Below are 24,996 nucleotides of genomic sequence, written 5' to 3' on the forward strand. Positions count from 1 at the left end.
CCCAGGCAGGGGAAGAGAATTCATCCACCTTTGATGCCAGCACAGGATTTGGTTCTTTTTGAGGCTGGGCAGTGAAGGAGGACAGATTTTTCCAGCCCGGAGAAGCCTCACAGGTCCTTACTAGAGATTTACTCCCTGTAGTACAACCAGCAGTGATGCTGACTGCTCTGCCAAGGCAAGAACACCGGGCCCAGCTCTTCCAGGGATTTCCTGTCCATCCCATCCCACTGGGATCTGCTAAACAGTGGGAATACTCAGGGATTTGAGTCACTGGTGGCCCCGCACTGCAGCTGAGAGATCCCCAAAAATCCTATTTAACTTTTTTCACAAGCTGCTTTTTGATCAAGGTTTGTTCAAACCACGCACAGACTCTCATGGGATGATTAGCTGGAGATAATTTATCTTGATTACTGTTCAGTGCTATACAATAAAACATCAATCAGCTGTTTTTTCCTAATCCAGCGTGTCCTTCGATGTGTTTAGTGCTTTGTGGGGAAGCTTTTCCAGCATAAATCCAAAATCTGCAGAGAAGGACAGACCTGCTCCCTCTCTAGAAAGCTCAGACAGTGAAGATTTATAAGATATTAAATATATAAATCCCTTTTCCCCTCCCAGACTGTGTTCCTGGACGAAAGGGGCATGTCAGGAACTGGATACAGGTTTTACTGAGAGGTTTTTTTTCTGACAGGTATTTCCAATGAGTGGGGGAAAAAATATGGAAAACCTTGTACAAAGTTCCTTTCCTCCATCCTAAATGTTGAACAGCCAACCCCAAGGAACAGGAACAGGCAGATCCTGGGATACTGAGCCTTAATTTGGGGGGAATTCCTGCAGACAGGAAGGCGAGGGCAGCCTCAAGGAAGAGCAGACACTCATCAGTTTGCTTCTGGCATTTTTACTCAGTTCCAGGATTTATTTACAAGCAGCTGGAAAACTTCACTCCCACCCTGAGGTCCTGGCAGTGTCTCGAGGTCAGGCTCTGAGAAATGTCATTTTTAACCCGCAGAACTCACCCTTAAACCCAGCAGTAAGATGGGGTTTAGCAGTGGTTTGGGGCTGAGCTGGGCTTGGCTGTTCCAAAGGCAAAGATCCTAAGCCAAAGAGTCTGGAATCTTCTCTTCAGACACAACTGGGGTTTTTTCCAATGATTTGAAAGCCAAAAGTACCTAAAAGCGAGTCCTGGGCTGATTCCAGCTGCCTGGAACTCCGGGCACTCCTCAGGCCAGGTCTCAGAGCAGGTCACAGGCTGGTCCCCCTTGGTTCCTTGTGGGAGGAGATGGTCAAGACAGGATGGACACCATGAGGAAACTGAGGAGCAGGGCAGGCAGGAGGTGGAGCACCACGGCCACGGTCCCCAGAGGGGCTGAGGACGCTGCTGGAGGACAAAGAGGGCATCAGAGCAGAGAAATCAGTGACTGAACTGTGGGAAACGGATTTGCAGAGATAAGATTTGTTTGAGATTAAGAAATGCTGACTTAGAAATGGCATGGAACGAGACAGGCAGTGTTGAGAGAGAAATGGAACCAGAAACAAGTTTCAAAGGATGGCCCTGCAAATAAGACTAGATACTTCAGAGAAATAGAGCTATGAAAGATGCATTGGAGTAGGACCCACGAGGGGTAATTTTACATTTTTAACTTTAGGGCATCTACAGCATAGTGTAGCAAAAGATGATAGGCCAAGAAAACCTTATAATATAATTAAGAGATAGCTGGCTTCTGATTGTGATGGCGTGAATTATAACATCTCTATGGTCTCACCCTTCAGATGAGACTGAAAACGGAATAAAAGTTTTTAAACGCCTCTCAGTAACCCCATCTCTGGGTTAGAAAACAAATTAATCCAACAACTGAACCACTCCTCCATGGGGAAAACATTCCTCCGTGCCCCCTCATGGGATTCTCTTCGCCTGTCTAAGCACGGCAAGCACCAAGCTGAGTTTGGGGCTGGAACTGGAGGATCCTCAAGTCTCCTTCAACCCAAACCACTCTGATTCTGCCTCTAAGCCCAAACCCAGCACCCCCGAGGAGGAAGGCCTGGAGGTGCTCACTCAGCAGGGATGCTCCCAGTGGGATTCCGGGATTGCTCCTCACTTCTCGGGGTCTGGTTATCGAGGTGACCCCGAGAGTGTAGAAGTCCTTGCTTCCCATCTCGCGCAGCCAATGAAGTCTGAGTGCGCAGGGTCGGCTTCTCCAGGTTGTTTATTTTCCCTTATCTAGAACATTCTCTCTCTGCTCTGCTGAGCTCTGTCCAGCAGGTCGGCCATGGCATTCTGTCTGCCCTCAGGGCGGTGTTCACATTTTATCCCAAAACTCCGTGTGCCACGTTTACAGTAACGTGCCAATGTCTGTCATTTATTTTGGGCAGTGTGTCTGTGCCTTAAACCAACAGAAAAGTGTCACCATCACAGCGAGACATGGAGGGCAAGGAGAAGGAGAAGGAGGTCAGGACACGCCCAAATCCCTCCATCTTGTCCCCTCGAACCCCATTCTAAAAACCCCAAAATTCTACTTTTTCACCCTGTGTTAAACTCAACTTCCTCACCACTCAAACCCTTGTGGCTTGTAACTCCTCACACAGAGCTGGCAGCTTTTTCCACGGGCTAAAATGGAAGCCACAGGTGGTTTTGACTCCGTGCCAAGGTCTCCGAGCCCCCTGCCAGGGCCTGGAGCCAGCCAGGGCAGCCAGAGGGATGTGCTGGGCTGCCACACTCGCTCTGGACCCCGAATTTCCCTGCAGGGCTTCAGGCTCCTCAGCAGAGCCGCCCCACTTCCATCGTCACTGCAACCCCAGAAGAAACCCTTAAAGCGCAACCCCCAGGGCCCCAGAGTACCTGGGAATTTGGGGGTGACGAGGTTGATGTAGCCCTCCTGCAGGCCCCCCGTGAGCCCGATGTGGAGCGCGTCCAGCTCCGACTGCCTCTGCAGCACGATCCAGTCGCGCACCGGAGCCCGGCCCTGCCAGCGCGCCAGCTCGGGGAGGTGCACCCCCAGCAGGCCCTGCACCTCACGCGGGGTCAGCAGCTAGGAGAGAAACCCAAAAACGGAGCCAAAACATCCGAAAAATCCAAAAAAAATCACAGGTGTTCATAGACCTCGGGTTAGAGATGGAAACGGGACCCAAAACATTTAATAAATTAATAAAAAGTTAATAGAAAATTACTCCATATGTTATATTAAATATCTATTCTATGTTAAATAATTATAATATAAATAATATTACTTATTAAATAAATTTATTATTTATTATTATCAAAGAATATTATTTAGAAATATAATTTTACATATTTATGTATTTGTATATAACATAACATAACATAACATAACATTACATAATATAATATATAATATAATTAATATAATATAATATAATATAAGATAAGATAAGATAATATATGTTATGTTATGTTATGTTATGTTATGTTATGTTATGTTATATTATATAGTTATATATATATAATTTTATATTTATATATATATAGTTATATATATATAATTATATATATTATATTATATTATATTATATTATATTATATTATATTATATTATATTATATATTATATATATATATATTATATATAATATTTTTATAATATATATACATAATATATAATAAATATTTTGTATATTATATAGAAATACATAATAATATATAAATATATAAATATATAGAATATTTAATAGAAAAATATATTATGTATTTCTATATATATATTTGTCTTTATAAATTTATAATGTTATTATAATAGAAATAATATTATTTATATAGACATTATATAGACATTTAAAAATATTTAATAAATAAAAAATCGTTTAAAATAAATAAAAATATTTATTCAAAAATAAACCAAAAACTTCTTTCACTACATAAACAAGAGTATATCTTAATTTATATATTTATTAATATAAATATATATTTAATTACTTTTTAATATAGTGTAAATTATTTTATATATTATTATATTATTAGTTATAGTAGTGATAAATAATAAAATAATATAATGATAAAATATAAATAATAATATAATAATGTAATAAATTATAATATAGGATAATGAATAATAAAATATAAACAATAACAATATACAAAATAATATAATATAATATAATATAATATAATATAATATAATATAATATAACTAATAATAACATTTTTATAATCTTAATTCTATCTTTAATATAATTTTGTATTTTAATTTAAGCTTGGTTTATTTTTCTATTTTAATTTATGCATAAATTTGTTTTAATTCTGTAGTGGTTTTATTTTGTTACTGTTGAGATTTTGTTGATTTTGAGATTTCTTGGTTAATGCACTAAATAGTGTGGTGGATTTTAGCGTTAATTATTAGGTTAATTGTAGGTTAATGATTAGTCTTAATTAGTGTTAATTTTAGGTTAATTATTCGTGCACTTCTTCTTGTGAGATAGCGTTAGGTAAAGGTAAAGTAGGTTTAAAATTTTAGAAGGGTATAAAGAAAAAATTGTTAACAGTAACTAGAAGAAAGAGTAATAAGAATTAGACTAAAACTTTTAGAATACTTTTCTCTTTCTTATAACTTTTTTTTCCTCACTGACAATATAAAGAAATAATACTTAAATTTCAGTTTACTACTTCTAGAGTATACTTTTTTTAGTTTACTTAGGGAGAGAAATTTATATTATTTTATATCTTTTTATATCTTAATTATCTCTTAATAAAATATTTAAATTTTACATCTTAAGAAGTTAATACCTTAATTTATTAGGGTTTTATAAAAGCATTGTGTTTATTTTTCATTGGTTAGTAATTAGCTGTTACTTTGATTGGTTAGCACACTAGAGGTTCTGACATGCTGGTATTTTTTTTTTAAGATATTGTTTGCATGTTTTTCTTTAATGATTTAGGATAGCTTTTATAGGTGTGAGTAATTGTTGCAGTCGGGATTTTTTTTTCATGAGAATAAGTTGTTTTTTATCATTATGGGATTCTATTCCTAGGAAAAGTTGGCAGGTTTCTTGTGGCTATTTATTAGCCTTGCCACTAGCTCAGCTGAGGTTACAAGACTTCATTTTATAGAGATATTTTTTAATTTTTTTTTTTTCCTATATGTAACAGGGTGGCAAGGTTGGGATGGAAAGGGCCCCTCTGGAAATGATGGGATTTTTGGGAGCAGAAAAAAAAAAAAAAATCTCCTGCACCCGGCTGGGGGCCCCATCCCTGCCCAAACCCCTGGGGTTTCTGCCCAAACTGGTGCCGCTGCCTTGTCTGTGCTCCCCTGGCACTGCCCTGAAGGAACTCCACTGGCTTTGCACCCAGCCAGGACTCCAGATTTTTAAGGAATTTCAGGCCCTTTCTCCACTTTCTACTGGTCTAACGGAAGAAATTTTGGATCCGATGGAATTTGGATTTGATGATTTCCACCAGTGGACAGCACAGGCAAACCCCGGCACTCAACACGACAAAATGCAGGGAATTAAAGAACGCCAAGGCCCAGCTCACCATCAGAGAGTCTCTTCTCAAAGTCACAAAGGTGCTCACGTTCATGTTCACGTCGTCCCTGCTGAGAACCTTGAGATCTGCAGCAGGAGCCCCCTCTGGCACCAAAGCAAGGAGAACATCAAAGCATGGCAGACCCCAAAGGAGCACTCTGCACAAAATCAGGATTTCTCCAAAATCCACTAGGCTGGGGCTGACAACACACTGAGGTCCAGCTGCAAAACGTGGGGATGCTCCTCCTTCGTTTATTGGGAGTTATTTTGTTGGGCATTAAAAATCTGTGGCCATGCCGGACAGTGGGAAGAAGGGTGAGGAGAATTTGGAAAAATTCTTGGCTTAACAGGGGAAAAAAAAAAAAAAGTGACATGGAAAAGGGATTTGATAAATCCTGAGTTTGATTTTCCTTGTGATGGTCTGGAAATAGATTTGGACAATTTAAAGCAGGCAGAGAATATTTTATGCTACCTACAAGCTGGAAAGACAAACTTTTAACAACTTGACTTTGAAAATTCCCAAATCTTCGATGGATTTTGGATACCCATTTATTTTGTGGCTAAGAGTTCTCTTTCCCCACAACATCCTGTTTTTTTTACATACCCAGGTAAGGTAAAATCAGCTCATAGTAAGCAGGTAAATGGTGCTGGTCAGAGAAAGCTTCTTTGGCTTTCTGGTACAAGAGGTCCTTCGTCTCCTGGGAACAGGCTGAAGGATTCAGAGATACCACTCTGCAGGAAAATAAAGATTTAGGGTGAAAATAGCTTTTATTATCTTCAACATGTTCAATTTTTGCCTATTCTGAGTGTTTTTCTGGGATTCTCTGCACAGCACAGCACAGGGGATCCCTAATTCCCAGCTCTATGGAGAGAAGCTGAGAGGAAAAACAATGGCCCAGTTTCCTGCTGAGAATTTGTCCTTCAAGTGACGATGGCTCTGATGGTGCCCAATAAATCCGTGTGTTTGCCAAGTGGTAATTAATTAATTTAATTTAATTTCATTCAGTTTTTCAGAGGAATTCAAACGGAAATGCTTAAAAGCCACGAGGATGTGGCACTTGATGGTTTAGTGGTGACCTGATGATCTGAGAGGCCTTTTCCAACCTTAAGAAATCAGTAATTCTGTGAAATTCAATTTAATTCACTCTTTTGCAGACGAAAGCAGGCACAGAGTCAGATTTGCAGCCTGCTGGGCTGAAATAAAGAGAGTTTGATTGGAAATCCGAGCCCTGCCTGGCAGGTTCTAAGGTGCTGCCTAAATTCCCTTTCCCTGAGAACTGAAAAAAGGAAAAGTATGGGGAAGGGCTTTTGGAAGAAGCCAGGGACACCCCAATTTGGGACTCACTTGAGGCTGGGGGGGTCGATGGCCTTCAGCTCGGTGGCATTCAGCAGGCACACGTACTTGGTGCCAATGGCATCCAGGGCCGTGGCATTCAGGGCATTGCCCAGCTCCATGTAGCGTTTAATTGCTGCTGAGGCCTGGAAACACAATTAATGAGATGAATTCCATTGAACCAGAAGGTGTGGTTTCACCCCCGAAAGAAACTCTGTACTTTATACCTACAAAAATGAAATTGAACCATTTCAGATCTGTTCGTGTTGCTATGAGTTTTGTGTTAGAGACAGAAATGAGATGACATATTTTTGTGTAAAATTATTATTTTTTAATTGTACACCATTTATATTATTTTGGTATTTTAATTTTTAATTGTTTATTTTATTTATTTTTATTATATTTTTTTGCATACCATTTTATATGGTATTAGCAGGTATTGTGTTTGACTTTAATTGGCCAGTAATCTAGTGAAACATTCATTAGTTGGTAAGGATTATTGTTTATTAAACAATATATGTTATATATTTATATCTATCTTATATGTTTATTAAACTTTTTTATAGATATGTTTATATATTTTTAATGGATTTTATGGGATAAACTTCTTGTTTTATAGGTGTGAACTATTTTTTACAACAATAGATTGTTGTGCTGATTTTTATTCTTATGTGTTTTTTTTTTTTAATGGGAATTTAATTGGTTAGCTTAGAACAGAAAGGCCTGATTTTATGAGGCCTTTCTTTTATAAAGTTTATGTTCATTGGGCCACCCAAAATTCCAGCACCAAATCCGCTTCAACCACCTCGGAACCCCCTCAGTTAATCCCAAACCAGCCCCCAAAGCCAGGAGACAAAGCCAAGCCCCTACCAGGGAATCCGAGGGCTGAGGCTGGACTTTGAGGAATGCAGCCAGCATGTCAGCAGAGCTCAGCTTCCAGGTGGAAATCTCCTCCGGGGTGAGCAGGGGGAGGAAAGGGCCCATGTTGGAGAGCACGTTTTCGGGATAACCATCGGCATACCTCTGCGGAAACACCGCGCTTATGGGGACGGAGCGGGGCTGAGGCAGCCGGGCTCAGTCTGAGGGAAAGGTGGAGTGAGGATTTGAGGGCTGATTTCATCTCTCAGACAGGGATTGGAGGGAGGATGGAGCCACGTTCCTCTCAGAGGTGCCCTGTGAAAGGCTGAGGGCCAACGGGCCAGGCAAACTCTGATTAGATATAGAAATAAGAGATAAGAAAGAAATATTTTCCCAGTAAAGGTGGTCAAACCCTGGGAGAGGAGCTGAGAGACAGTGGAGTCCCATCCTTGGAGATCCTAAATTCCCCAGGACAAGGCCCTGTGAGATCCCATCAGTGGAAATTTGAGTCCCATCCTTGGTGATCCTAAATTCTCCAGGACAAGGCCCTGTGAGATCCCATCAGTGGAAATTTGAGTCCCATCCTTGGCGATCCTAAATTCCCCAGGACAAGGCCCTGTGAGATCCCATCAGTGGAATTTGAACATTTTTGGGCTGGAATTACCTCGTCCAGGTATTCCTTGATCACAGCCAGCTGGGGGTTGCTGAAGGGGTAGGTGAGGACCTGGGAGAGGTGATTTTCCAGGGAGGAATTCCGGAGGCAGGCATGCAGCTGCTCGGGGCTGTAGTAGGTAGGCATCAGGTCATTGTTCAGCATTGTATCTGTTATCTCCAGATCAGCTGGGCAACCTGCTGAAGCCATGCCAAACTCAGGGTTAAGTTAAATCCTTTGGCTCCAAGTTTTGGATCCCAGAATCATTTTGGTTGGAAAAACCTCCAAGGTTGATCTGTGCCCCATCCCCACTTTGGCACCAGCACTGAGTTCCTCGGACACCTCCAGGGATGGGGACTCCAAACCTCCCTGGGAGCCCCTCCCAAGGCCTGAGGAGCTCCAGGGTGACCCCTGGTCCCAGAGGGAATGGTCTGGATCAGGGGGAGCTCCCGTACCGTCCGCTCGCTTGTGCCGGCGGGGCAGGAGCTCCCCGACGACGGTGGCCAGCTCCTCCCTGGAGAGGGGGGAATCCCAGGCAAAGTTCCTCAGCCAGGTGCTCAAAGCCTTCTGCAGGGAAAAGGGATCATCAGGGGGATTTGGGAATGCTGGATGTGCCTCCAGCACAGCCCCTGCTCCTCACACACTGGGCTCCAAGCCTGGGGATCCTGAACCAAAAGTGATTCCTTAAATGTTGGATTCTCCCTTTCCCTCAGCCCATCAGTGACTGGAGCTCCTCACAAAGCACTGGCAGTGATTCCTGCTCTCCCCAAGTGACAGGAAGGGGCTGGCAGTGACCTGGATTTGCAGTTCCAGCCTGTCAGCTCTGGTGCCTTAAGTTTGAGCTTCCATGGTTTCCAGATTCTGGACTGCACTGGTTTGTAACTCTGAACTCCATTTGAAGTGTCAGCAAGTTCTCCTCACAGCTCAGGCACACAGAACAATCCTTGTCCAGCCCCAGAACCAAGGACACCGCTGCAGCTCCAGCCCCAAGAAGTGCAAACACCAGGGAATGGAGGAGAGCAGCCTGGGAGGGTGGGACTGCATCACCTGAGCTGGAATTGGGCAATGAACCCCAACATGGAAATGGACCAAAACTTAGAAAAGTGTGAGAACTCCTGACCCAGGGCCCATCCTGGGTGTAGCCACAGCCGGGCCCTTGCACTGCCCAAGGTGCATCCTTGGAGGCCTTTTCATAAATCCCTGCTTTATTCTTTAACTCTGCCCAGCCTCTGCTCCAGGCAGCCTCTCAAGGCTCCAGCAGCTCCACGAACCCTCCCTTCCCACACATCCCCATCCCTCTGGCACCAGGTGCTTTGAAAAGGCAGAACTGCTGGAACCAGGCTGGCCCAGCACCCGCAGCAGCTCCCAGCCCCGCCGTGCTTCCCAAAGTCCCCAGGCCCACCCTGGGGATCTGCTGCAGGATGCTGGGATCCAGCACGGGGATCAGCCCGCTCAGCTCGCTCAGGGTGAACGCTGACCACGCTGCAGGAGGCCTGCAGACAAACATAAAGTTTGTAAATAAGTAAAACCTAATAAAAGAAAAGCCCTATAAAATGTAGTTTAAAGCTAACTAAGCTAACCTATTAAATTTCCATAGGAAAATAAAAATCAGTTTACGTAAAAATAAAAATACTTATAAAAATACTTACTAAAATACTTATAAAATAAAAATAAAAATAAAAATCAATTTACATAAAAATCTTGTAAGAAAACTACAGTTTACATAACTATTCTTGTAAGAAAACAGTTTGCACCTACAAAAATAAGAAGTCTATCCCATAAAAATCCATAAAGAAAAAATATAAACTATCTAGAAAGAGAAAAGTTTAATAAACATATACACTATCCATTACCAAGCAATCAACTGAGTTTCAATAATTTACTAACCTATTACGTTCAAACACAGTACCTTCTAATATCATACAAAATGGGCTATATGCAGTAAAAATTCAGCTATTCTACACAAAAAAACAAGTGTCTCATCTGTCCCTTTTCTATCTCTAACGCAAAGCTACAACAAACATGGGCAGGAATCGCCTCTCAAGGAAGAACCAAACTGAAAAACCACCTTTTAATCCCCTGGGATTCCATCCTCGTTACATGTGACATTAAGAAAACATCAGGTTTAAACCCTCAAACACCTCAGTCACTTCCTGTTCACCAAACGTCATTGCAGCAGAGCAGGAGGAGTTGTCAGGGACATAAATCAGGGCAGCTGGGTGGGAAAATGGCCTTGAGCAAACACATTCTTTGCTTAAGGCTCTTTCTGGAGCCCAAAGAATTTCTCTTGCTCACTATGGCCCAATTCAGTGCCAAGATCTTGGGGCAACTGACATGGGAAGGAAAATATTTTGCTTCCCTGCGTGTTAGGATAGGGATTTATCAAACATCTCTCACTGGACAGGCAGAGGCAGATTGTCTCCTGGAAATCTGTGCCTGACCAACAGCTTGAGCTCACCTGTGATCACCAGGCCAATCAGAGAAGTTTGATTAATGGAAAATTAATTTTTCAGACCAGAGGAAAAGCTTTTATAACGAGCAAGAGAGACACAGAAGTGACCACTTATTTTTCAGGAGAATTACACCCAGGCCTTTCAGCTGAAATAATTTCAGCTAAACAACATAAAAGACCCAGTGTAAAGCTCAAAAGCATGAAGATTTTTGGGGTTTTGATCAAGCTGCTTGGTTGGAGTTCACTCAGGCCTTAATAGCACGAAGGGTTTGATCAAGGGAACAATCCAGGAGAAAAACCCATACCCAAAGGTGGTGTTGCCACTGCTGAGGACGTCCCTGATGGCCTCTTCTTGCTCAGGCAGGAAAGATCCACACTGGCTCAAATCCTTCAGCAAACTGCCCCCAGAGCTCCTGATGTACTCCCCACCCAGGTCACACACCAGCCAGCCCAGGATCTCAGCGTTTTCCTTATTTATTTGTGTGCCAGGAATTCTCTGGAATTAAGGCAGAGGCATTAATTGGGATGGAGCATCCCTGGACACCAATCCCTGCAGGATCCCAATCCCTGCAAGATCCCAATCAATCCCTGCAAGACCCCAATCCCTGCAGGATCCCAATCAATCCCTGCAGGATCCCAATCCCTGCAGGATCCCAATCCCTGCAGGATCCCAATCAATCCCTGCAGGATCCCAATCCCTGCAGGATCCCAATCCCTGCAGGATCCCAATCAATCCCTGCAGGACCCCAATCAATTCCTGCAGGACCCCAATCAATTCCTGCAGGATCCCAATCCCTGCAAGATCCCAATCAATCCCTGCAGGATCCCAATCCCTGCAGGATCCCAATCAATCCCTACAGGATCCCAATCCCTGCAGGATCCCAATCAATCCCTACAGGATCCCAATCCCTGCAGGATCCCAATCAATCCCTGCAGGACCCCAATCAATCCCTGCAGGATCCCAGTCCCTGCAGGACCCCAATCAATCCCTGCAGGACCCCAATCAATCCCTGCAGGATCCCAATCCCTGCAGGACCCCAATCAATCCCTGCAGGACCCCAATCAATCCCTGCAGGACCCCAATCCCTGCAGGATCCCAGTCCCTGCAGGACCCCAATCAATCCCTGCAGGATCCCAATCAATCCTTTCAGGACCCCAATCAATCCCTGCAGGACCCCAATTTCTGCAGGACCCCCAGCCCTCTCCCCATACCAGACACTCCAGAGCCTCCAGGAGCAGCTGCTGCCTCCGAGGTGCCTCCCTGGGCAGAACATCCACGTTTGCCTTCCCAATGTTGATGAAAAACTGGCTGCAGTTCCCTGTGGCTGCATAGTCTGAGGGGCTGGAAAGACAAACTCCATGAATTTTAGGGAATGAGATCGAGCTCAGCACATCCCGTGTCTGATAAAACATCTTCCACACTGATCTCCAGGAGTTGCTCTTCCCCAGTTTTCTTCCATGCCATTAAATCCTTTAAAATTTCCTTGACTTTAAAAAATGGTTCTTAAAAAATCAGTTTTCACCTGAAGGAACCTGTTGTGTGAGACCCAGCTTAAAACTGTTCAAGGTTTGGGTACAGAACCACAGCAGGAAGGTACTGGAACAGGGGAATCCACCTTATTCCCTGTTTTCTTTGGTGTTGTAAGGGAAAAGCATATTCAGAGGCCTGGGAATGCTAAAATTGGCCTTGGACACTGCCTGGGATGGGGCAGCCTCAGCTTCTCTGGGAAACCTGGGCCTCCCCACCCTCACAAGGAAGGATTTATTCCAATTTCTCATATAAATCTACCCTCCTCCAGCTTTCTGCAATCCCATTTTTTATTCCCCAGGAAGAAGCCTAAACAACTCTGCAACAGAAATCAAATTTGTCGGCCTGGTTATAAACGAGTCCTTATTTTTCCCCATGTTGCTGTAAGGCAACACGATGAAAACCACAGCACAGTTACCTCAAAAACAGCAGCAGGTCTTGGGGATAACTGTCCAAATCCTTGGGAATCCCATGCAGAGCCACCATCTTCAGCAAGCAGCTCAGCTGGAGGGACACCAGGGATAGCATCAAGGAGAGAAACCACCAGGAAACACAGGGAAAAGGTAAAATAATGTAAAGATTGTGGGAATTTCAGGCTTTCGGTGCTGACAGGCCCCCAAGAGAACACTGCATTTGACCTGAGGCCGTGGAGAAGGTTCCAAAACTGAATGACAGAACTGGAATGATGAGTGTGCAGTTTGAATAGAAGTAATATCACATGGTGGGAGACTTAGAGGCTTTAGAATATAGAATATAAAATATGTGTTTTTAGAATATAGTATATCTAAATACAGTATTTTAGAATACAGTATTTATAGAATATATTTTAGAATATTGTAATATATATTTCGTTTTAGGGTGGAGGCTGGTCCTTCTTCTCCTTCTTCTCCATGGGTTTGGGTGGTTTTGTGTCATTGGATAAAAAAGTCCCCATTGCGGGGCACGGGTGGTTGGTTATTGGGTTAAAAGTGAAAATAATTTCGGTGTCAGTTCTTAATTGCACAGTTTATCCTTAAAAAGCCTTGTAGAGAGAGAGATGGGGCTCCGTTTTCAGTTTGTTGGGAGTGAAGTGCTGTAGAACTCAGGGTTTGTGAGACGGTAACAGAGATAGGAACTAACACACATCTGAGTCCCAACAAGGAATACCATCTCACACATTTAACCCTGACCCTGGCAGAAGAAAAAAAGAAGCAAAGAATCCACAAAGGATTTTACACTGCTCGGAAGAAAGAAAAAAAAAAAAAAAGAGAGGAGACAAAAGAGATGGAAATCAGAGGGTCTGGACTTCTCCTCTCTTCAGGGCAATTCCGAGCTGTGGGAGGGACACCCAGGACATTTGTTGACAGGAAGGGACCACAGGGACCACCCCGACACCCCAACAACCCCCCCCTGTCCCTGGGTCACCCTCTGGGGGAAGAACCTGTCCCCAAAACCCATCCTAACCCCCCAGCACATCCCTGCTCCAGCCCTGAACCCCAAGGGTTGTTCTGAAGTATTTCCTGTAGCACCTGCAGGACAACAGCAAACCCTTGGGAATGTGGGCATTACCTGGTCCTGGCCCAGCCTGACCTTCTTCTTCCTCATGACCTTGGCCAGCTCCTGGAACCTTTCTGCCCCCACAGCGCTGGCAGCTGCACAGGTGAAGCCCTGGAGCACAGACTGGGAGAGCCTGGGAATTCCCAGCAGGAAAATCAGACGGGAGAAGCCTTCAGGAAGGTGCATTTAGAGCAGGACTCTGCTGACCCCACTGCTTCTTCCAGATATAAATCTCTGTTTTCATAATTTTCTTCTCAAATACGTCAAAAGACACATCAGCCCCTCCAAATTAATCCCTGGAATTGCCCTCTGGAAGGTTTGGAAATGCATTCCCTGCTTGGAAACGCCTTCCAGAGGCAATCTGGAGCAAGATCCCACGTGCAGCCTGAGCTGGCAGCATCACTTTAGGAAGAAAATGTGGTCCCAGGGTGTATTTGACAGCTGAGCCCTGGTAAATCTCGGTGTTCCATGTCTGTGTTTGTCTTCCCATCCCATTTCCCATCTGCTTCCCTGGGTTCCAGGGGGTGGATGTGGATGCACCACGGGAAGGGTGGGAATTGCCAGGAAAACAAACAGCAAATGGAAGGAGAGGAGGAAAATCTTTACCTGCTGAAGTCAGGCTCTGCCTTCACCACATCACTGAAGAACATGGCAGCCTGGGAAGCAGAGGCAGAGCTCAGAGGTTTTCCAGGGAAAAGGGCTCCGCTTCCAGCGGGGTTTGTGGAATTCACGGCCCCACAGAGGGCAGGGCTGCCAGGGAGGGGAAGGAGGAGCCCAGCCCCCCTTACCTGCTCTCTGGTCCATGGTTTGCTGTTGAGATCCTGCACATTTGGCTTCTCTTCCCCAAAAACAAGCAGGGATTTTGGGATGTAGCTGGCCAGTGCATTGGGAATGAGCTTAACCAACTCAGAGGGGTGGCCAACCCTGGAGGAAACCTTTAAAAAACCCAACAGAACAAACCATGGCAAATCTCCCCCAGTTTTAGCCCAAATCATGGCAGTATCAGAACCAGAGAATTGCTTGGGTTGGAAAAGACCGCCAGGATCAAACCCAACCTTGAATTAATTCTGCTCCATTTATATTCTTTCCCTGGGAACATCCACTGGGAAGCAGTTTCTGGGAGCATCCCATAAAACAAACCCCTGCTGCCCTTGTCCCCAGGAGGCTGAGCAGGCCAAGGACAGGGACACAGAGCCAGTGACAGGACGTGAATGGCCTGTCCTGCTGCCACCCTGCCTGGCCATGACAAATCCCACAGGGAACGCTGGCAGGGCGTGCAAGGCTTTAGAATATAGAATTTAGAATGTAGGATCTGTAATTTTATAATATAGTATATCTAGAATACAGTACTTTGGAATACAGTATGTCTAGAATATATTTTAGAATATAGTAATACATATTTAGTTTTAGGGTGGAGGCTGGTCCTTCTTCTTCACCTCCTTCCCCATGGGTTTGGGTGGTTTTGTGTAATTGGATAAAAAAATCCACATTGCGGGCACGGGTGGTTGGTTATTGGGTTAAAAGCAAAAAATATTTAGGTGTCAGTTCTTAATTGGCTGCCAGTCCTGCTCCTGTGTGAGGGCTGAGGAGACAAACCAAGGTCACCTTTTCCACCAGGGTCCTTTTCAGAGCAGAGGGCAGAGTGTCCACGTGCTGGGCAAAGCCTGGCAGCTGGGTGGCCTCCAGGATGACTTCTGGGGACAAACTCTGGAGCATGCTGCTGTTGAGGCCACCCACCAAAGTGCCCAGCTCTGCCAGGCTCTGTCCATCCAGGATCTGCAAGGGAATCCCAGAGAAAATCAGCTTGGAAAAGACCTTTGAGATCCTCGAGTCCCAGCCGTGCCCAAGGCCACCTTGTCCCCAAGCCCAGAGCTCTGAGTGCTCGTGCCTTAAGTTGGAGAATTTATATTTTCCAGATTCTGGACTGCATTGGTTTGTAACTCTGAACTCCATTTGAAGTTCTCCTCACAGCTCAGTCACACAGAACAATCCTTTTTTGTCGGATTAAGCCCTTTTCTAACCCAGAGATGGGGTAACTGAGAGGCGTTTAAAAACTTTTATTCTGTTTTCAGTCTCATCTGAAGGGTGAGACCATAGAGATGTTATAATTCACGCCATCACAATCACAAGACAGCTATCTCTTAATTATATTATAAGCTTTTCTTGGCCTATCATCTTTTGCTACACTATGCTGTAGATGCCCTAAAGTTAAAAATCTAAAATTACCCCTCGTGAGTCCTACTCCAATGCATCTTTCATAGCTCTATTTCTCTGAAGTATCTAGTCTTATTTGCAAGGCCATCCTTTGAAACTTGTTTCTGGTTCCCTTTCTCTCTCAACAATGCCCGTTTCTCTAGAAATTCCTATTTCTCTACAAATGTTTCTCTACAAATTCATTTCCTGCATTTTTCCAGCCCCAGAACCAAGGACACCGCTGCAGCTCCAGCCCCAAGAAGTGCAAACACCAGGGAATGGAGGAGAGCAGTCTGGGAGGGTGGGACTGCATCACCTGAGCTGGAATTGGGCAATGAACCCCAACATGGAAATGGACCAAAATTTAGAAAAGTGTGAGAGCTCCTGACCCAGGGCCCATCCTGGGTGTAGCCACAGCCGGGCCCTTGCACTGCCCAAGGTGCATCCTTGGAGGCCTTTTCATAAATCCCTGCTTTATTCTTTAACTCTGCCCAGCCTCTGCTCCAGGCGGCCTCTCAAGGCACCAGCGCCACATCCAGACATTCCTTGGACACCTCCAGGGATGGGGACTCCAAACCTCCTCCCTGGGCACTTGCCATGGCTGCAGCCCTTCCCTTTAGGAGCTTCTGCCTTTTGGGGAGCCTTTGAGGAGCTCTATACCTGGTAGCCTGAGCGGAGCAGTTTGTTGACAACAGCCCTGGCCTGCTCAGCACTCCAGCCACGGACGCTGCCCAGGGCAGGCAGAGCTGCCTCCAGGTGCTCCTCAGGGATGCTCTCCTGGATCCTGGACACCGAGAGCCCCAGGGCAGCCTGGCCCAGGGCTCCCAGCACTGCTGGGGAGAAATCCTCCAAATTGCTCAGCAGGGAGGATGCCACCTGCAAAGGTGCCAGGAGACAGAGCGGAGTCAGGGGAGCAGCATTGGATCCCACTGCCTTAAATCCCTGGATTTCTGCCTCAGGTTTGTCTGCTGAAGGCTGTGGATGTGTGGGAGAGGTTTTACAGGGACTTCTGTGAGCCAGAGAGAAGTTTGAGAAGAGGATCCATGTTCACCCCTGAAAGAAGTTTCTACCAAGGTCGTTGACAGAGAAACCAAGCAAGAAAGAAGGAGAAATAAGAGAAACCTGCAGCTGCCTGTTCCAATGAGCACTTTGCTTGTCTTGTGACCAATGAAACACACAAAGTGTAAACTTATGAGCTTTGTAAGAATGTAGAAAAGCATGCATGCTGGAATAAAACCAGATTGAATCCTTCTGGAAATGGAGTGTGCTGCTTTGGATTGCCTCTGTCTCAACTGTGGCACGGATGGACCATTCCCACCCCTGGGCGCTGTGAGGTGACGAAAGCCCAGCCAGACACCACAACAAAGACACAGGGTGACCCACAGGAGGGTGACAAGAGGGGACACCAGCCTGGGCCCCCATCCCCGGCAGGTTTTGTGCAGCTGAGAGGATTCCCAGGCGCTCACCTGCAGCTCCTGCGGTGCCAGCGAGGAGGGAGCTCTCCCTGCAGGCATCCCCCTGCTCCAGGGGCAGCTCTTCCCCAGCCTCTGGGCCACCCCCAGAGCCTCCTCCCTGCTCAGGTTCCCCACTGCCCTGGGGCTCAGGAAACAAAGGAACCTGTCCGGGAGGCTGCGGGGACAAAAGGAGAGGCTGGGTCGGAGAGGGGCTCCAGACCTTTCCTCTTTTCCAGAGGATGCTCTTCCTCCAGGCTCCTTCCCCCATCATTTCAGCCCTGCTGATGCCAAAGCTCCAGCTCAGAGCTGGAAACCCTGGGAGCACTGCAGGGAACTTGGGATCTGGCCCTCCTCGAGAGCAAGGGCAGTGGGATTATTTGAACATGGAACCTTTTAAAAAAGAAAATTAATGGAACCTTTTAGGAGAAAACTAATGGAACCTTTAAGGAGAAAATTAATGGAACCTTTAAAAAGAAAATTAATAGAACCTTTAAAGAGGAAATTAATGGAGCCTTTAAAGAGGAAATTAATGGAACCTTTAAGGAAAAAAAATAATGGAACTTTTAAAGAGGAAATTAATAGAACCTTTAAAGAAAAAAATAATAGAACCTTTAAGGAAAAAATAATAGAACCTTTAAAGAGGAAATTAATAGAACCTTTAAAGAGGAAATTAATAGAACCTTTAAGGAAAAAATAATAGAACCTTTAAGGAAAAAATAATAGAACCTTTAAAGAGGAAATTAATGGAACCTTGAAGGAAAAAAATAATGGAACCTTTAAAGAGGAAATTAATAGAACCTTTAAAGAGGAAATTAATGGAACCTTTAAAGAGGAAATTAATGGAACCTTTAAAGAGGAAATTAATCAACAGTGCCACACTGAGCCATCCCAGGAAATCAGATCCCCTCAGAGCCATACCTTGACAGGGGAACAGCAGGAGCAGAGGTCAGGAGCAGGGTGTAGTACAGGGCAGTCTCCCTGAGCAAGGTGAGGTTCCCGACCATCTCCAAATTCACCGGATCCCTGGCAAATTTTTGAAGCTTGAAGGAGGGAAAAAAAATAAAACAGGAAAATGATTCAGATGGATCCTTCAATCCTGACAGTGACACGGGACAGTTTGAGCCAACCTCAGCGTTTTTCACCCAGGTTTGAAGTTGTGCTGAGGTTTATTTTGTTTTGTTTTCAAGTAAACACTGGGACCTCGACCAAGTTTGGGGTTGCTCCTCTCAGTGACTCCAGTTTGCTCCCTGCAGAATTCCCTTTGTGGAACCAACTTCTGTGCAAGTCCCTCTTGCCACGTGATGGGGGGAAATAACTGCAGTGACTGTTCACCTCAGATCAACCAGAGGAATGTTCCTGGCAGGAATTCCAAGGCCAGATTGGAGCACCCTGGGACAGTGGAGGTGTCCCTGCCCGTGGCAGGGGCTGGAATGGGCTGGGTGACCCTTAAATCCTTCCAACCCCACCATCCTGGGGTTCTGGTTCTGCTCAGGGCAGGAATGTCACCTCCCAGGGTCCCCACTTACTGTTGCCTCATCCCCAAAAAGCTGCAGGTCCTCCACGGTGGCGTGCTCCAGAAAGGACCCCAGGTAATTCCGAAACCAGGCGGTGGAATTGAGACTGGGAATGGCCTCGCTGTAGCACCTCTGGCTGGATCCTGCAGTCAGACAGAAATCCAGGAACACAGACCCCACGGAACTACAGCCTGGCCCTGGAGTCACTGGGAACTGGGGATTTCTGAGGGTGGAAGAGGCTGCAGCCCATCAGAGAGCTCCCCTCACACTCAAACCCAGCGTTCACAGCCCAAATTCCCACGGGACAGGACGGAAAGAATCCCAGCCCTGCAAATATTCCATGCCCAGCCTCTTTCTTCCTCCCTCCAAATGCACCAGGAGCTTTCTGCAGGACATTCATGGAAGCTCCTGCCCGGGTCCCTTTCTGAGCTGGATTCTTCACTCTCAGAACCAAACCCTGCACAGGCAGGAAATGCAGTGAATTTGTAAAAATCCTGGGTTAATAAAGCCTGCAGGCAGGGAAATGACTCCCAAATCCACTAAATACTGACATTCCCAGCCTGTTTCCACTGGACATTCCCAAAGCCCTCTGTGAAGCCTCAGCCCTGTGACAGAGTCCAGGGAAATGGGGTCCTTTACCATCCTGGGTGAGGAAATGCTTGATCCCAGTGTAGAGATTCCTCTGCTCCTCCACGGAGAGCTGGGCATAGATTCCATCCAGGGCAGCCACCCTGCAAAAGGAAAGGAAAACACTTCAAACATTGCTGAGGTCAGGGCTGGGCTCTCACAGAAAACACTGATATTCCCAATCCCATCCTTTTCTGTGGGATTAAATTCTTTTCTGACCCAGAGATGGGGCAACTGAGAGGTGTTTTAAAAACTACTCCATTTTCAGTCAATGCAGATGTTATAATCCACACCATCACAATCAGAAGCCATTGTACTGTAATCTCCTAACTGCAAAAAACCCAGTGTATCGTAATTTCCCAATTGTAAAAAAGCCAGTGTACTGTAATTTCCCAATTGTAAAAAAGCCAGTGTATTTTAATTTCCCAATTGTAAAAAAGCCAGTGTATTGTAATTTCCTAATTGTAAAAAAGCCAGTGTATTGTAATCTCCTAATTCCAATACAGTATAAGCATTTCTTGGCCTATCTCTAATATTTCCAAACCAACATTTCTTATCTTAAAATTGATATATAAATACACACTATAAAAACCTCTTCATAACCTTTAAAGATTTTCCACCAATCCATTTCCCACCCTTTTCCAGAGTGGTTTTCCCCCTGCAGAGGAGCCCCCAGGGCGTGGCTCTGGTGGCACAGAGGGAACATTCCCCACTTACAGCAGCTGGAATTCCTCACAGGACACATCCTTGGCACGGAGGCAGCCAAAGACCTCGGGCTGCACCAGGAATGGCCCCAGGCCCTCGTGGAGCCACTGGAACAGCACTGGGGGGGTCTCAATTCCAGGCACTTGGAGCATCCTCTCCCACAGACCATTGATGAAAACCAGGCTCCACTCCAGGGGAAAGAGGCACCTGGGAAAACTGGGGGCAGGGGAGGAGAAGAAACCCCTGAATCCCAGGGAATTCTGACCAGCCATCGACACAAATCCAAGCAAATCTGAGTGCTGGGAATGATCTGTTGTTTTGAATGGGGCTCTTTCCAAAAGAAGGTAAAAAATAATCAGGGGGTTTGAAATAAAGCCTTTTCCTGGAGAGCAAACAAAGCAAAAATTCCCTGGATTTGAGGGAATTCCATTTGAGGGAGGACTCACCTGCTGGCTGAACACAGTCAGGGAGGCCAAAAGCTTCCTGGCATCATACTTGGAAAAGAGCAGGATGGAATATTCTGGATCCACAGCTGTGCTAGGTTTAGAGGCCAGGCAGGAATATAAGGATGTGAGGAAATCATCCTGAAGGTCCCGGAGCCAAGCTCCCTGGAAAAGAGAAGGGAAATGCAAATAAAGATAATATTTAGAGGGGAAATCACCCTCTGGGGGCTCATCCACACCTGGGCATTTGGGGAGGGATTCCTCCCTTGAGGGGGGTAAAACACTGGCACAGGGCTTAAAAGCTTTACCCAAAAAAAAAAAACAAAACCAAACAGAAACAAAACAAAAAAAAAAACACGCAAAATTGCCAAAACTTTGTCCAAATTTCTGAAAAATTTCATCTAACTAGAAACTTCCAGGGGAACTCTTTAATTCCCAAACATTTTTTTCAGGGAAATGGCTTACAAACAGTAGAAGATGGGGGGAAAAAAACAAAAAAAAAACCAAAAAAAAACAAAAAAAAAAAAAAAACAAAAAACAAACAAACAAAAAAATTCCAACCCCCCCAAAAAATCCCACTGACAAATATTTGCAGAAGTGCCGTCTTTCTGTCAGAAATATTTACCAAAAACCACAAATTGCTGTCAACTAAATTGCAATTACTGACAGCTACTTAAGAGGTGAAGACAAAAACAGGGAAGAGAGCAAACCTGGGATAGTCCAGGTGGCATTTTCCACACTGCAACCACTTCTGATTGTGCTTTTACCCCTTTTAATTGTGCTTTTTCCCCTTTTATTGTGCTTTTACCCCTTTTAATTGTGTTTTTCCCCTTTTATTGTGCTTTTACCCCTTCTAATTGTGCTTTATCCCAACAGCCCTGGGTGACTCTCCTGCAGAGATTCATTCCAATGCTGTGATGCCAATTTTTAAGTCAATTTAATTTGGAAAGTGCCTTTAGCTCAACTTCCTTCTCACTCCAGGGGTCTGGAGAAGGAAATCCCCACTTCCCAAAGGTCTCCGTGGGGGTTGGGGCACTCCTGAGCCCCGTGGCACAGGGCAGGTGTCCCCTGGGGGGTGGCACTGCCACAGCTCGGGCTTGGGGGGACGAAAACCTGGCAAAGCTTTGGCTGCTCCCCCCACAGCACCACCAGGGCTGGTTTTAAGTGTCAGAATTCCCCAGGAAAACAAATCCCAGCCCCGTGGGAAGCAGGGACTGATGGTCCTCACCTGGGCACAGGCGAGCTGGCCAAAGCTGAGGCTGCACGGGGACCTCTGGCCTCGGGCCACCTCCAGGAACTGCTCCTGGCTGGCACTGGGGGAGCAAGGACAGCGTGGGAAAGGGGGAGCTGGGGCAGGATGGGCTGGGAGTGGGGGAAACTGGGAGAGAATGGGGGAAACTGGGGCAGGATGGGCTGGGAGTGGGGGAAACTGGGAGAGAATAGGGGAAACTGGGGCAGGATGGGCTGGGAGTGGGGGAACTGGGAGAGAATAGGGGAAACTGGGGCAGGATGGGCTGGGAATGGGGGAAACTGGGAGAGAATGGGGGAAACTGGGGCAGGATGGGCTGGGAGTGGGGGAACTGGGAGAGAATAGGGGAAACTGGGGCAGGATGGGCTGGGAGTGGGGGAACTGGGAGAGAATGGGGGAAACGGAGAGGATGGGGGAAACTGGGGCAGGATGGGCTGGGAATGGGGGAATTGGGGCAGGATGGGCTGGGAATGGGGGAACTGGGGCAGGATGGGCTGGGAGTGGGGGAACTGGGAGAGAATGGGGGAACTGGGGCAGGATGGGCTGGGAGTGGGGGAACTGGGGCAGGATGGGCTGGGAATGGGGGAACTGGGGCAGGATGGGCTGGGAATGGGGGAACTGGGAGAGAATGGGGGAAGTGGGGCAGGATGGGCGGGGAGTGGGGGAACTGGGGCAGGATGGGCTGGGAGTGGGGAAACTGGGGCAGGATGGGCTGGGAATGGGGGAACTGGGAGACGATGGGGGAAACTGGGAGAGGATGGGGGAAATTGGGGCAGGATGGGCTGGGAGTGGGGGAACTGGGGCAGGATGGGCTGGGAATGGGGGAACTGGGAGAGAATGGGGGAAGTGGGGCAGGATGGGCTGGGAGTGGGGGAAACTGGGGCAGGATGGGCTGGGAATGGGGGAAACTGGGACAGGATGGGCTGGGAACTGGGGCAGGATGCTGCCCGGCCGTTAGGATGCTGCCCGGCCGTTGCAATAAAACCACACGTTGTAACTTTAAAATGCTGGAGAGTTTTTGTCTGTCGCAGTTGGATATCGACATTAGATCGATTCTCCTATTTCAGTAAATCAAGGGCACAAGGGGGACAGCAGGGTGCTGGCAGCAGGGCCAGGCAGGGTGCACTGCTGACCCCAGGTACAAACCAGGCTGAGAGGTCTGGAGTGGAGCTGTCTGAGCCCCGCTTGGAGCCAAGATAAGCTCAGCACCGGTGCCAAGGGCTCTTGGCTGCCTCCCCAATTTGCCCTGCCTTTCTTTGTCCTGCCCAGACACAAAACCCCAGCAGGACACCTTCCCTTCACTGTTTGAACAAGTGCAGCCAGAGCCCTCCCCGGCCCATGGGCAACCCCGAGGAAAAGTCCCAAAATCTGGGCTCTGAGGGATCTTGTCAGCCCAAGAAAGCAGAATTCCTCTCTCCAGGAAATGCCACAACCACTGGGGATGCTCACCTACCTCTGCACCGAGGCACACACGGCAGATTCTGCTCCCCAGAACAAAAAAATAGAGACAAAGATAAGGAATTGTGGGAGGATTTGGCACACAGAGCCCTCTCGGAGTTTCCCTGGAGGATATTTGGAAAGGAACTCACCATTGACAGGGGAGCTGGAGCACTGCACCAGGAGAAAGAGAGAAGAGATTGTGTTAACATTATCTGTGCTCACTGCAGACGGACTGGTGGGAGCCCTTTGGACTGGATGGGACCTGAGCACACTGAAACCCCAAATCCTGGGCACATTGAAACCCCAAATCCTGAGCACACTCAAATCCCAAATCCTGAGCACAGTGAAACCCCAGATCCTGGGCACAGTGAAACCCCAAATCCTGAGCGCAGTGGAACCCCAGATCCTGAACACACTCAAAACCCAGATCCTGAGCACATTGAAACCCCAAATCCTGGGCACAGTGGAACCCCAGATCCTGGGCACACTCAAACCCCAAATCCTGGACACACTCAAACCCCAAATCCAGAACACCCTGAAACCCCAAATCCAGAACACCCTGAAACCCCAAATCCTGGGCACACTGAAACCCCAAATCCTGGGCACACTGAAACCCCAGATCCTGGGCACACTGAAACCCCAGATCCTGGGCCCCAGGACAGTCACTGGCTCTGTGCCCCAGTCAGTTGGGAAGTGCCAGCTCATCCCACCCCCAGGCGTGAGGCGGGGAAGTTCTCCTGGTGATTTGAGCTGGTTCCAGAGAAAGGGGGGCTGGAACGGGCTGATCGCTAAGGTCCCCCCAACCCAACCCAAACCATCCAGCAGGGTTTTAACCACTCTAATTGAAATTCTTGGGTGAAATTTGCCTTACCAGCTCTGGCCCAGCAGCAGCAGCTCCCTGCCAGCCTGCAAGAAAAGGAGATTTCAGAGCAGAGGCAGCAAAAGCTCCTTCGCACGCCCAGCCCAGCCTCCCCAGCTCCCTGCAGCCTTCCAGAGCTCCTTTTTTGTGGGATTCTGCTTCTCCCTGACTCAGAGATGGGGTAACTGAGACGTGTTCTAAAAATTTTTATCCTATTTTTGGTCTCACGTGAAGGGTGGGACAATACAAATATTATAGTTCATGCTATTATAGAATATATCATATTAATATATAACATAACATAATATAGATAATATGTTATCTATTATTAATTATCTATATATTATCTATATATAGGTAATAAAACAATATATAAAATAATATATATAATTATATATATATATAATACATATAATAATATATACTATATATTACATATATTATATATAATTATATTATACATTTTATATATAATAATATATATAGATAGTGTAGTTATATATTATTATATTATTATCTATTATTAATATAGCATATCCATACATTAATATATTCTATTATATAACCCATATTTTATATAATATATATACTGTAATAATAACATATAATAACATAATCATATAATACAACACATAAATACATAAATACAATATATAGTATTAAATTTATATATTAATATATTATT

General features: G+C 45.9%; 1 protein-coding gene across 2 annotated transcripts; it reads right to left on the minus strand.

The window, feature by feature from the left end:
- Nucleotides 1–879: 879 nt before the first annotated feature.
- Nucleotides 880–20,907, minus strand: LOC137483855 (mesothelin-like). 2 transcript variants are annotated; one of them, XM_068207269.1, is made up of 23 exons: nt 20,767–20,907; nt 20,333–20,536; nt 19,628–19,719; nt 19,001–19,131; nt 18,393–18,514; nt 17,487–17,649; nt 16,681–16,896; nt 15,433–15,603; nt 14,616–14,762; nt 14,434–14,483; nt 13,840–13,960; nt 12,710–12,795; nt 11,976–12,105; nt 11,069–11,259; nt 9,714–9,804; nt 8,767–8,878; nt 8,324–8,508; nt 7,672–7,824; nt 6,814–6,947; nt 6,073–6,200; nt 5,479–5,573; nt 2,834–3,023; nt 880–1,372 (listed from the first exon to the last, which is right to left on the minus strand). In XM_068207269.1, exons 2-23 carry the CDS (start codon nt 20,470–20,472, stop codon nt 1,281–1,283), a joined length of 2,940 nt encoding a protein of 979 aa, XP_068063370.1. In that variant the 5' UTR covers nt 20,473–20,536; nt 20,767–20,907; the 3' UTR covers nt 880–1,280. The 2 variants fall into 2 exon arrangements, with proteins under 2 accessions (XP_068063370.1, XP_068063369.1); XM_068207268.1 differs by having other exon boundaries at nt 880–1,375.
- Nucleotides 20,908–24,996: the final 4,089 nt, after the last annotated feature.

The sequence above is a fragment of the Anomalospiza imberbis genome, chromosome 16 (genome assembly GCF_031753505.1).
Source record: "Anomalospiza imberbis isolate Cuckoo-Finch-1a 21T00152 chromosome 16, ASM3175350v1, whole genome shotgun sequence".
Lineage (NCBI taxonomy): Eukaryota > Metazoa > Chordata > Aves > Passeriformes > Viduidae > Anomalospiza > Anomalospiza imberbis.

Excerpts from the sequence above, each read along its gene's own strand:
- LOC137483855 (XM_068207268.1), bottom strand. The coding sequence starts at position 20,472 with ATGCTCCAAGTGCCTGGAATTGAGACCCCCCCAGTGCTGTTCCAGTGG. Across the intron at positions 17,650-18,392 it reads CCTGCTGTTCCCCTGTCAAG|CCTCCCGGACAGGTTCCTTT; the intron begins GTATGGCTCTGA and ends TTGTCCCCGCAG. Across the intron at positions 16,897-17,486 it reads TGGCACCGCAGGAGCTGCAG|GTGGCATCCTCCCTGCTGAG; the intron begins GTGAGCGCCTGG and ends GCACCTTTGCAG.